We start from the raw sequence: 11682 nt of genomic DNA on the forward strand, positions 1-11682 counted from the left end.
CTGCGTGTGAAATGAAAAGCGAGGGCAATATGATAATGTGCTCATAATACTCGCTAATCTTCTCCTTGGATGATGGATGAAAAAAATTGTAGATCCCTCAACTCCGCCTTCGCTTATCCGTCCAAATCAATGCAATGGAACACAACTATATTCATCAATCCGCGCTCGGTTATTTCTGTGAACAGTTTAATCCACCCAAGAAAACAGGCCCTTTTAATCCTCCGCCAATATATATATATATATATATATATATATATATATATATATATATATATATATATAAATGAAATGTAGCGCATCATGCTTTCTAACTCATTTCTTTTAAGAAATTATCTATATTAACATTTAAAAAATTATTAAAAACTAAAAGATCATAATGGAGAATAATTAAATAAAAAATAAGATTCATCAAGCCACCTGATTTTCAATAAATCTTTGTGAATAATCGAGTTTTGAAAATATTACGTCAGAGAGATTGTTATATAACATTTTCCTATTTTACTATTCCAACTTATCTATTCCAATTACTTAAATTCATCGCGCTAATAACATTTTTAACTGATCATGTCCTCTTAGTTAAAATTAATTACAAGTTCATACTACAAAATTATAACTGTAATTAATTAAATAAAAGTGGTACTCGCGCAAAATTAAATAAGGGGCAAGATTTTCACAAGTTTTCGACTTCCAAGAAAATTCGTAAAAATTATGTTAAAATTTTAGGGACTCTTAAATTGAAGAAAACCATTTTAATAGTCATACCTAAAAAAATATTGTGATTTCTTTAGATTTTGGCTCTTATTGTAAAAATTGAATCCAATTGCATACATACCATACCTGGTTAATTTGTGCTTTCTAATTTTTATATAAATCTCATCATCTTACGTTAAGTCACAACTGAATTTTGATAGTGATAATATATGTACTGGAAAAAATTTATATTTAATTGAATCGTTTTATTTTAATAAAAAATAAAGTCTGTTAAACTTGTACCTAAGACGTGAAATTCAGGTAGAATTTTCTAAACGTTACAATGATTTTTATTGAAAATTAAGATTTTAACTTCATAATTTACGTTGATTTTTAATTGAAACATATATGATCTGCATAATCTCTTAAAAATGAAAAAAAAAGAGTAAAATTATGTGTCTAACAAAGGAAAGCACATGTACCACGCTTGCGAAACAACCTATCCGTTACCCGTTTTCGCAAAAGGAATGAAATAAAAGGTCCTTTATCCGAAAACAAGAGAGAAGGTCCCAATGAAAATGAATCGCAGCAGTGCGTGAAATGCACGCGCGCGGGTGAGAGAGGAGCATAAGATACCCGCCTGCACCTGCAAAGCAGAGTAAACAAACCTGAGAATAATACGGAGCCTGAGGTTTAAGAAAACACTTTACCCTTTTATTCTATTCTATTTTCTTTTCTCTTCTTCCCTAGGGTTTTAACGCTAGGGTTTCAGTGTTTCACTCTCTATTCTTCTTTTACTCTGTTTCTCTCTCTCTCTCTCGGCATAGCCATGGATAGGTACCAGAAGGTGGAGAAACCAAAGCCAGAGTCTCCTATCAACGAGAATGAGATCCGAATCACGACTCAGGGCGCTATTCGCAACTACATCACCTACGCCACTTCGCTTCTTCAGGTCCTTTGATGTTCAGTTACCGTTTGGTGAATGAGTCGATGATTCCGCTGAATGAGAAACCCTCGCATTTTCTACTGATTGGGGTTTTCTTTGAGGGTTGCATTTCCTGGCTTTGGGATTCGTTTTTTTTTATTTGTTCTTCTGGTTGTTTGCTCAATGCTGGTGTGTCGGGGTTCGATTGATTGGGTTTGGTTTGTGATTGGTGGCATTTTGTGTTTGGGTTTGTTTTTGTTTGGTCTTTGGTTATGGAAACCCTTTATTTGTGTTAGAATGCATTTTCTGTGGGTTGAGTGTGGAGATTGTCTCGGTTTTTTTATTGTTCAGGTTGTTGGCTACATGCTTTGATATGATGTTTTTGTTTTGTTTCACTATTTGGGGTTCGTGTTTTGATGATCGATGATCGATTTGTCATGTTTTATTATGATGATAACAAACATGGGCGCTTACATATGGTAATTGCGGAATGGGGTGATGTACGATGTGCGTGTTTTGCCTGTTTGTTCCATGACTGATTTAAATTGGCAGTTATTCCTTGCAATAGGAAATGTCAAGGTTTGACGTAGCGGTTGTTTGGCATTTGCCAAAATTTTGGGAAAATGTGACATGCGGCTTCTATTTTGGTTCCTATCCTATTGCGGAGGCCTTCAAAGTCATAGTATTGTGGCTTCAATTCGAAGGCTTAGGGGAAGTACACTAAAAGGCTGTGCTATGGATATGGAATTAGGGTTTTGTATATCAGCCAAGCTTTTGAAACGATGCTAAAACGTGTGACCAATCGTATACCATTGAAGCTCTTTGTGGCTGGTGGCCGCTATGGATTTTCAGTCAGGAAGCATTTAGAGGTCTTGTTCGTCAATTGCATCATTTCAGAGCTCTTTGCGATGCTATTGCATCCTTTCTGAAGCACTATTTTGCTCTCACTGACTTTTTTCACCATATTATTTGTTTTAAATTATTTTTGTAGCATCCCCAGCATATATGGCACCAGAAAACATTAAGCCTTGTGTTCATTTTTCTCCCCTATTCACATTTAAAGCAAACTGCAGCAAATTTAAATCCGTCGTCGAGAACTCCAGCCCACTGATCACCTTACTATTTATGGCCAACACCTGCATTATCTGTTCTCTACAACCCTACTGATTGCTGCCCCCTGCTATTCAAACTCCACCAAGCACACTCTATTACCCTCTCTTCCTTTACTCAACCCTTACTTCTTTTATGTTTCTCTAAGATTCATCTTATTAATTACGGATGTATTCAATCGTGCGTGTTATTTATGTGTGTGCGTGTGTATATATACAGACCGAGAATAGTACAAATTAAGTATGTTGTGTTTGTTAACTAGAAAGTTTTGCGATAGAAGTATCAGGACTAAATCAATATGTCAAACGTTACTGCACATGATGGCATTCGCTGCATAGATCAATAAATGCTTTTGAATCCTGTCAGATACGAAATTCACAAGATCAAAATTGATATTTTTTGCACTGATGCCTTGGTTGGTTCTCTAACGTTAGCACACTTTCTATTATGATTTAGTCTGATCTTCTCATGTATAGGTGTTTATTCTACATTATTCTGATTGAATTTTTACCAATCTTATTTTATCTTTATTTTACTTCCTTACTCCATTTTTCACTTTTGTTGCACTAATAACAATAACCACAGTAACGGATAATATACAATGTTTTATTCAAATTGTCCAATTCAATCTAATAAATAATTGCAACAATTCCAATCCGAAGTTCAATTAGGAATCTTTTGTAAATTGTAATTATGATTGTTAGAATACCATTAAGTGCTTTAAATTGATTGGTCACATCCAACCCAGGCTGTGCCACAATTGACAGAACATTTAGTTTGTTGATGTTTCCCCAATGAGCATATATGATCACTTGAAAATTCACATAGCCAATAAAAGAATCTGTTGATTGTGCTAGTTTTTCCAATCCTCTTAAAATTTAGGTTATTTCTCGACTGTCCAACTCTCTTCTCCAAATGGCATAGCTTAATATTGTTGCATAATTGACATTATGCAAAATTTGCTCGAGATTCATGCATGTTGCTTTATTTTCTGATTTATGAATGTGTGTTTTGACTTATGCCTAACTTGTTTAAACCTATGTTGGTAAACATTTGGTCCGGTGTAATGTGTTGTTATTTGTGCTATTGTGAATTGATATCTTTTGTTCATTTTATGTCCAGATACTGATATATATATATATATACACACACACACACACACACACACACTCCAAGTTATATATCATTTTGTTAACCTGTTATATGATAAGTTTTGTTTTTCCATTCACAAAAGAACATTTCTAGTTAGTTTATCTCTCACATTTATCTTTATGATATTAGTTTGATTGTGAGCACTTTTTCCTCAACTTAGATTGTGAAAATATATTGATTCAAGCTTTATACACTTTTTAAATGGAAAAAAAAAAAAGTTTTGGTTGACTTGTTGAAGCTTGTGATTGGCCTGGTTAGTTATAAAATTGACGTAGTCCTTGTAGTAAATATAATATGTACGAGTTATTTTTAAGTATATTTGTTGTGTCTGCATAGTCATGAATGACTAAAACTATATACACTCATGTACGTGCATCTCTCCATGTATTTTTTATCATGTTTAATACACTTCAATTAATTATGCCTATTATCCATGCTTATCCTTTCTTATTGATTTCTGTTGTAATTTATCCAGGAAAAGCATGCAAGAGAGATTGTCTTAAAGGCAATGGGACAAGCAATCAGCAAGACAGTTGCCATTGCAGAGATTTTAAAGGTTACTTTTCCTTGAAAGATATCCTTGTGTTTCTTGTATATACTTTGAAATGCATGCAAATGACTGTTAGGTCTATGTTGTGAATTGGAGTTGAACACAAAAATTGCAAATAACTAAGTTAATTGGCTGTGGAAATTGGAAAGTTACCAGGCATATAAATTTATATTAACTTGTTGGTTAAAATTTCATATAATATAGTCTAGAGGATATGAGAAACATTAAAATCGAGGTTGGTTTTCATAGTTGGCTCTCATCTTAAACAGAAGAGAATTCCCAGGCTGCACCAAGATACTGGCATCAGCTCAGTTAGCATAACAGATGTGTGGGAACCCATTGAAGAGGGTCTTGTACCGTAAGTGTTATATGAAGTTTTAACCTGCATGCATTTATGTATGTTTGGTGGCTAAGATTGAACTTCTACTTTTAATGCAGTGTGGAAATGACTCGACATGTTTCTATGATCTCAATCACCTTATCAGCTAGAGAATTAAACAAAAATTCTCCTGGGTGAGTTTAACTAAATTGGGGCCCTATTTTCAATCTTTTTGTTCGGTTGAGTTATTGCCAGTAAAAATGGTCTTTCCGACAAATCTGGAATCCTCTTCTGGATGTTTGATCTGACAAATCTGGAATGTTTTCTATACAATTTTGTTTACAGGTATCAAGCTCCAAGTAACGTTGAACAACCAAAGCAACACACCAATTATCAGCAGCAACCTATAAAACCAGCACGTGTTCCATATAATGCTGTAAATGAAGGTGCTCTGGATATAGCTACTACAATAATTAATAATGAAATTGTTAAATACAATAATTTCTAACTTTCAGCACATCTAATATCTTAATTTAGACTCATATGGGCGAGGACGAGGTCGGGGTCGGGGGAGAGGAAGAGGAAGGAATTGGGGAAGAGGCGGTTATGGCTATCAAGGTGGTTATGGAAATTATCAAGGTGGATATGGATACTACCAGGGGGGTTATGCAAATTATCAAGGTATTATCCATTTTGTTCATTGAGCTGTAATGCGTTGGTTGTTCATATTATTTTTGGTGGTTTATGTACTTTTCAATATATTGGGCATTTCATTTGCTTTGATTGTTCATCTTAATTTTGGATGCTTATATACCTTTCTCTTTTATTAGAATTTTTATTTGTGCTTTGTCCACTGCAGATAATGGGGGTTATTCAAACCGGGGACGAGGTGGTGGGCGAGGTAGAGGTTGGGGTTATCGTGGTAAGTTTATTAGATATTTATTCTCCCTATTTTTTGTGATGTGTTATGAGGTTTTCCATCTATGGGATTATTTTCAACTGTTGTCTATGGATAGAGTTTTTTTTCTACTCTTGACCTAGTCTTGTGTCTATGCCTGAAGTATATGCTTTTCTCAGTGTTCGCATCGATCCTATCAGAAAGGAAAAACTTGTTATAAATTTTTAAGGATGTATGCCCTGAAAGATTCTCGTCCAGGTTTAATCTGATCCTTCAACTGTCGCATTTTGCAACAGGTACAGGTTATGATGGTGGCAGGGGTGGAGGTGCAGGGTATGAGGGTGGGAGGGGCGGTGGTTATGAAGGTGGGAGGGGTGGTGGGTATGAGGGTGGGAGGGGTGGTGGGTATGAGGGTGGAAGAGGTGGTGGGTATGAGGGTGGAAGAGGTGGTGGGTATGAAGGTGGCAGAGGTGGTGGTTATGAAGGTGGCAGAGGTGGTGGTTATGAAGGCGGCAGAGGTGGTGGTTATGAAGGCGGCAGAGGTGGTGGTTATGAAGGTGGAAGAGGTGGTGGTTATGAAAGAGGCAGAGGTGGAGGAAGGGGTTATGGACGTGGGAGGGGCCGAATGGGTGGACGTACAAGGGGTGGTGCAAACCAGGCATGATTGCGAAGGGTGCTCTTGTCATTCTTGCTAAATGCTTGCCTTGACAGTGGGGTTAATGTTTTAAGAATACTGTGTTGATAGTGTGATGTGGCTTCATGATCCAGCATTATTAGGCAGTATTTTATGTTTCATTTGTCATGAAATTGAAATGGGCAAGGTTTTGTTCATCTTTAGATTTAGTTGCAAAGCATCTTGGTTATGATTGCTGTAATTCATTTCAACTTTTATGGTTGCCAACACCATATTTTTATCTGTATCTGGTTTATATATGGCTTTTATTTTAATCAAAAAGTAGCTTTTTCTTTGATAAACTTACGGGGTTCAAATAAATCCATGTGTATTCCTATGTTTTACGAAGACAGCCTTCATGGACGCTGGAGCTTGTAAATTGTGAATTCCATCTATGCATAAGTAGTTTAAGATTCATAGTGCTTCGAAGTGATATGTTATTAATGCAACTCATTCATGTGAACAATAATGTTAATGATAAAAAGTATACTGTTTGAATTAACAGGTATAATAAATTCTTATCGAATGTTAAATTATTAGTAACTGAATGTTTTTTCAATTCAATTGTTAAATTACAAACTTTTATTTTCATAATTATCTATGTTAAGTTTAATTAAACTAAATGGCTTATAAGTTAATTAAGTAATTAATATTTTAGTATATTTTTTTAAAAAAATGTGTATTTAGTCTTATTTTTGATAAATTAATGAAGTCCTTTTCTGCCTGCAATGTGCTAGTGATCAATTTGCATATAGTTTATATGCTGAAGACAATTCCCTCACGCTTTAGAGATTCTATCCTTCCAACATCTTGAGGAGAGTCATGAGCCTCACATGATTAACCTTTAAGAGCGTCAACTTATGGGCATTTTCAAGGTATAAAAGGAGTTAATGTAATTTCTTTTGATGTCATTGCATTAGTTAGCAATAGAGTGAACCGTGATAGTAATTTGACATTGTTTTCTGGGTGGAAATTAATTGGTCACTTAAAGTGAAGTACAAATATTTTTGGATCAGTGGTTTGTTGGTGAGATTTTTGAAGAATACATTGGTGGTCGTTGCTTGGTATCTGAGGTGTCTTTGAGTCGTTATGGGTTTGTGGAGTTCGCTGGTTTTGCATTTACTTCTTAAGGTCAATATCATTTGTGACTATTTGATTAATGTTGTGATGTTTCTTTCACTGCTTAACGAAGAGATTGAAATAGTGCACAGATAGGATTTTGGCTGGCTTGAGTAATTAATTATGAGTTGTAATTTTAGTTCACTTTGTCACACAACACCCAAATACTTTTAGTCAGTGGTTCACTATTTGTTTGTCAGTGTACGTGCCATTGGTTTTATTTATAATATTTATAGTTTATTTGTGAATTCTCGTATCTGAGAGTGTTATATAACTATTATATTTTTAGGTACAAGGGATCTTTCGAAGTTGACCATGGGAGAGTTTGCTAATATGTATGAAATGAAATATGTTGTTAGTTATTTACATGGTCCTATAACGTAAATAGATGGGGTTATTTGGAAATATTAGGGATTTTTAAGGAAATGAGATATACCCATCAATTAGACTCCAAAGTTTCATTTATTTGTAACTATGGGGGTAATTTTCTTAATGTTGTATTTGGATGAAGTTTTTAGAAGGATAATTTATTTATTTGAAAAATTTAAAATATTTTATACCAAAATAACTTGTTTGGATAAAGTAATTAAAAAGAAATTTAAATTTAAGAAAATTTAGAAGTATTTCAAATGAATGAAATAAAAGAATCTCAAATACTTTCATAAGTATAAAGAAATTTGAAAAATCCACTCATTTCCTTTCACTATCACTCTATTCATGAAGCTCGACCTGAGTTAGCTTGAGATTGAGGTCAAGTCGAGTTAGTACGTAATGAAAGCCAAGTCGAGTTAGTACATGACAAAAGTCGAGTCGAGTTAGTACATGACGAAAGTCAAGCCAAGTTAGTACGTGGCGAAAGTCGAATTGAGTTATTACATGACGAAAAAGTTGAGCAGAGACGATTTTAACCAATGCTCGATCCAAGTCGATCTAGATCAATGGTTGATCCAAGTTAAATCGGCCAGGGTTGATATACGATTTGAGTCGGTTCGTAGGTTGGGACGACATAGCCCGAGATGAAAGTTCGAGTTGAGTCGGTCCGGGACAAAGGTCAAGCCGAGTCGGTCTGGACCGATGGTTGAGCTAAGTCAACTGAGTTGATAGACGACTTGAGTTGGCTTGGGTTGATGATCGACCTTAGTTGGTCTAGGCCGAAGGTCGAGCTGAGTCAACATTTTCTTTTGGGCTACAGGCTTGACCTCCTTAGCTTGTGACACGCTACTCTAGGATGTATATCGGGTAGTTTTGCTGCTATGCTGGTGAATGACTTAATATTGTCTTTTAGAACGACAACCAACGTTTCCTCATCTTGTTCTGAGAGAGTAGTTTTAATTTGTAAACACTTTTCTGGGATCATTGTAAAAGACTTGGTGTTCCCTTTGGGTCGATATCTTTAGCTTCATGCTCATTCTAGGGAGTATCTTTCTATACGTTGTTGGAGGAGTTTGTGGTGTAGGAAGCTACAAACTAGCGATGTAGCATTCCCGCGATGTCTTCTGATTCACATGAACTGTGATAATGTCTCCTGTCGAGAATAAGAATTTTATAGCTAAATGAGGTGTTGATATAATAGCTCCTAAGCTATTTATGGAGGGATGTCCGAGGAAAATGTTGTACGAAGTGTTTGCGTCAAGTACAAAATACTTTATGGATATAGTCTTGGTGTTGCCTTCACCAAACGTGGTGTACAAGTCTATATATCCCTAGGTTTCTACTCTTTCTCCTGAAAATTCAACGTTCATCAATGTATGGACACATCATGTCCTTCAGGATTTGTAGTTTCTTGAACATTTCCCAGTAGAGGATCTCTATTGAGCTTCCTTGATTAACTAACACCTTCTTGATCGCAAAACATTCTATTTCCACCTTTATCATCGTTGGGTCATCCTGCTTAGTATTTATGGCCTTAAAATCTGTGTTGGTGAAGGAGAGAGTGGCATGCAAAGCATTGTCGAGTGTGTCTGCATTGGGAGGTGAGTTTCCCTTCCTCAAGGTAGTGAGAAGGTCGGCATGCAAAGCCTCCTGTAGTACCAAAAACTTGGGGGCGTTCAAAGGGGTGTACCTAGTGAATCTTGGTGTTTTGGATAGCGGAGGTCTAGACATTACTTTGTGAGTGTTATCTTTGTTTGTTTTTTTCTTGGCATGTTTTTAGCTCTGACTCATGTCGCATGTATTTATATTTCTCATTATAAATCCATACTTAGCCATGCTTATTCGTGATTAGATCTTTTGTTGCAAAATGAAAAAAAATCAATAGAATTGAAAGTTACAAACATTGACACTAAATAAAAAAAAATAGTAGAGTAGAAAATTACTACTATTTTACGAAGACAATAACAAATAGGTCACGTTGCTTCAAAGGAAGATGAGAAATCTCACATGAAATTTGAAAAAAATAACATTATCACATACCTCTTTGGATGGTTGCAGAAATTTCAGAAGCTTCTGAAAACTTTAGACAACAAATTGAATAAACATGTGAGAGTCCATTGATTATGAGCTCAAGAAGTAAAAACCAAGCAAGGAGATGAAGAAGACGGTACACAAGAAAAAAAAAACGATGTGAAATATTCAAATTACATCTTAATAAAAAGTTAAAAATATTTAAATGATATAAATGTGTTGCGGTTAGAATAAAATAATAGAAATAACATTCTTTTTAGCGGTTTAGTATAACCTCAACAAAAAACACGCTAATAAAAATTATTTTTTTTAGTGAAGTTAGAACAAATTTAATTTAATTTTGTTATTAGCAATTAATAATTATTACTATTATATGATTATTTTTAATTTATAAATATTTAAAAATTTTATTAATTATATTTTTATCTAATAAAAATAAGTTTATCGTATAACATTTCATTAATAAATAATTATTTGTGATATATATATTTTATAAATTTTAATAAATTTGTGACAAATACAAAATTTATCACTGTTACCTATATTACTCAAAAAACAACATTGACAAAATAACACAAATTTAGTATTTTTTTCCACAAATATTATATATAATAATAAATTTTTTATTAAATATAAAATAATTTGTAACACGTTATTATTGAGACAAATATTTTAATAAATAATAATAATTAATTATTAATTATTAATTTACATGTTAGTAAAATTGTATTTTAATATTTTAATAAACTTATGTCATTTTTTTTTTCATTTTGTCAGCTATTATAAAATATTTGTAACAATAGAAAATTTGTTACAAATAGGATATTAGTAGTGACAAAATTTATCTTCATCAATATTTTTTTTTAATAATATTTTTATTGGGTAAGGTAGACATGTGTATAGTCATCCGAGTCAGTATTGCCAATATACTTATTCATATGGAGCGCCTTCCATCTAAGGGGGAGAAGCGTCTCAACAATACCATCTATGAGAGGATGCCTCCTTGTGCCTAGGAGCATATTGGATGTGTTAGCCCTACCTGTTGTACATAGGTTTGTTCCTCTGCTCGGTTGTCTTAGTATCTCCGTGAAAGAGGTGGTGACACTACTGGAACTACTGGAAGAGACTACCGAAGACATGCTAACACGATCTAAATGGGCATTATTGGCTAGGGAACTAGAATCAGAAGAAGATGAGGATGGATACATACCTACAAAGTAGAAAGAATAAGTAATTAGGAATCTCACCAACTATCACAACGAGTACAAGTGGCCCCTTAGTACCCCCACTAGCCTATTTATAGGGAAATGACCAAAGGTAAAGAGTCGCACCCCTTCGCCTCCCAACCGTCAAATCTGACCAGATCCAAGGGTCTTAAGGGTGCTTGTCCTACTTCCCCAAGAAACCTAAACAAAACTCTCACCTAACACGTCTCGACTCTAAGGGGTTAGTGTACATACATGGGCCTAGTACACCTTTGTGCTCGACCTACACCAAAAAGTTATGGACACGTGTATCACTACTGTAGTACGAATCCACATAAGCAAAATGATAAGTCATAGGGAAGTAAACATATATGGAAACCCTAAAAGCAAGGTAACCCTAGGCCCAACAAGCAGGGGCAATCCAGGTATTATAAATAGTCATCGTTCACAAAGTATATAAGTGATATCATTTATTACAATCTTGTTATCTTATTGCTAGTAATTAACTTGAGCGTGAAAGTGTCTTTGCAATCTCCCCCGCCAAGGTCTCATCATCCTCATCGGAAGAGAACATCCTGACATCTGTAGTGAAGAAGACTTGTTATCTGAAGAACAAATAGAACACTGGATAATAGAGC

At 34.7% G+C, this 11682-nt stretch overlaps 1 protein-coding gene across 1 annotated transcript; it reads left to right on the plus strand.

The window, feature by feature from the left end:
* Positions 1 to 1387: 1387 nt before the first annotated feature.
* Positions 1388 to 6619, plus strand: LOC114183027 (glycine-rich cell wall structural protein 1.8). The gene is made up of 8 exons (XM_028069858.1): positions 1388 to 1642; positions 4353 to 4433; positions 4697 to 4785; positions 4866 to 4940; positions 5092 to 5192; positions 5284 to 5427; positions 5606 to 5668; positions 5941 to 6619. The coding sequence occupies exons 1-8, from the start codon at positions 1520 to 1522 to the stop codon at positions 6306 to 6308; spliced, it is 1044 nt and encodes a 347-aa protein (XP_027925659.1). The 5' UTR covers positions 1388 to 1519; the 3' UTR covers positions 6309 to 6619.
* The last annotated feature ends 5063 nt before the right edge of the window (positions 6620 to 11682 follow it).

The sequence above is a fragment of the Vigna unguiculata genome, chromosome 5, assembly GCF_004118075.2.
Source record: "Vigna unguiculata cultivar IT97K-499-35 chromosome 5, ASM411807v1, whole genome shotgun sequence".
Taxonomy (NCBI): Eukaryota; Viridiplantae; Streptophyta; class Magnoliopsida; order Fabales; family Fabaceae; genus Vigna; species Vigna unguiculata.

Coding starts and splice junctions, on each gene's coding strand:
- LOC114183027 (XM_028069858.1), top strand. CDS start 1,520: ATGGATAGGTACCAGAAGGTGGAGAAACCAAAGCCAGAGTCTCCTATC. Junction 4,434..4,696: donor CCATTGCAGAGATTTTAAAG/GTTACTTTTCCT, acceptor CATCTTAAACAG/AAGAGAATTCCCAGGCTGCA. Junction 4,941..5,091: donor TTAAACAAAAATTCTCCTGG/GTGAGTTTAACT, acceptor TTTTGTTTACAG/GTATCAAGCTCCAAGTAACG.